A 1,393-nucleotide genomic window follows, 5' to 3' on the forward strand; every position below is an offset into this window, starting at 1 on the left:
AACGTACGAATGTGAAAGCAACCTCGAAGCTAACCCAAGATGTCCATAATGAAGCGAAGGAACCATCAAATACGAATAATCGTACGGATTTAGACGATATTTGTCTGGAGAACATCAGGCTAATACTGTGGGATGATCATTCGTACCAAAAAGGAAACAGCAGAACTTCTCAGCCTACGTGTCAGTCAATTAACGCTGATAAAGCGAGGATTTCTGATCTTGTGAATATCTGCACAAATGCGTTGCGGTACGAAGATGATGAAAGTATGCAAAAAGAAGAAATACTAAGCAAAATCAAAGGAGATATGGAAGACTCGTTGTTATTTTGTTTGTACCTTGATGGACCGATCCATGCAATTTATGATATTTGCGGAAACATTCAAAATGAAATAAATGAGCATTGCAAATGCTGTGTTTCACATACAAATAGCACAGAAGTCGATCACAAAACGAACGAATTGTTCTTCGTGTCCTTATGCCATGCTATGAAGTTATTTGATGAACTGGTAAATGCACTATGTGATAAATTTGTGCATGGATTGATAATTAATTTGAGTAATTTATCAAAGCAATACAATGATGAGCCTAGGAAACAAAGAAACTACATAAATGATGTAATCTTTGATATATTGAATTTCCATCGCAAGTTTTGTCGGTACTTGAGGAAAAATTCTTATGGAGTGCTAAAAAGATCACGAGCTATTTTGATCACATCCGAAGCGGATAAGCAAGATCATTTAAATTCGACCAATGTAGCTCAGGATCCTGCACATGATAACGCTATTAATTTTGAAAAACCTGGTTCATCATCTGACACAGCTGAAAGCGATAAGGTATCAAAACTTTTGGATCAGCTTAAGAAGAGTTTAATACGCACCAAACGTGTGATGGACAAAGAAGATGATGGTTTAACCAATAAATTAGTGTCGGAACTCGATTGTGTGGTGTCTTGGATTGAAGAATCACTAAAATGTGGTTTCCATAATATGACAGATCTTACTCGATAGACGCGAATTAACTAAAAGGTTTTTATGAAAAATGGTTCATGATTTCACGATGGTATTTTTGGTAGATTTTTTCATTGCTCCTTTGTTCTAATTTTTAGTGTCTGAGAAGTAATGGAAAGGTTCTTAGCAGAGGATAGTACCATTTTTTGCTGGCATTAGCTTGTCACACTTACATATGCATCGCATTTTGCTAAAACAGTTCTTTTGAATTTTAATTTACTACATTTGATGATTTATTGCAATGTTGGCTCTGCCAAACACAACTTGTAATACAAACACAGGTAAAAATTCCTCTAATGACAATAGCGCGATGCTGAAACTACAAGACCTTTCTGGATAATATGCACAGTTCTGCCGTAACTTACTGAGCGATCAGTGTCTGTTCC

General features: G+C 36.0%; 1 protein-coding gene across 1 annotated transcript; it reads left to right on the plus strand.

The window, feature by feature from the left end:
- Window positions 1-1,007, plus strand: VCUG_02679 (uncharacterized protein; the record flags this gene model as incomplete). The annotated part of the gene is made up of 1 exon (XM_008077496.1): window positions 1-1,007. A coding segment is annotated over one exon (1,007 nt), but the record flags the coding sequence as incomplete, so codon positions are not given.
- Window positions 1,008-1,393: the final 386 nt, after the last annotated feature.

Source organism: Vavraia culicis (genome assembly GCF_000192795.1).
Source record: "Vavraia culicis subsp. floridensis unplaced genomic scaffold supercont1.131, whole genome shotgun sequence".
In the NCBI taxonomy this organism is placed as follows: Eukaryota; Fungi; Microsporidia; family Pleistophoridae; genus Vavraia; species Vavraia culicis.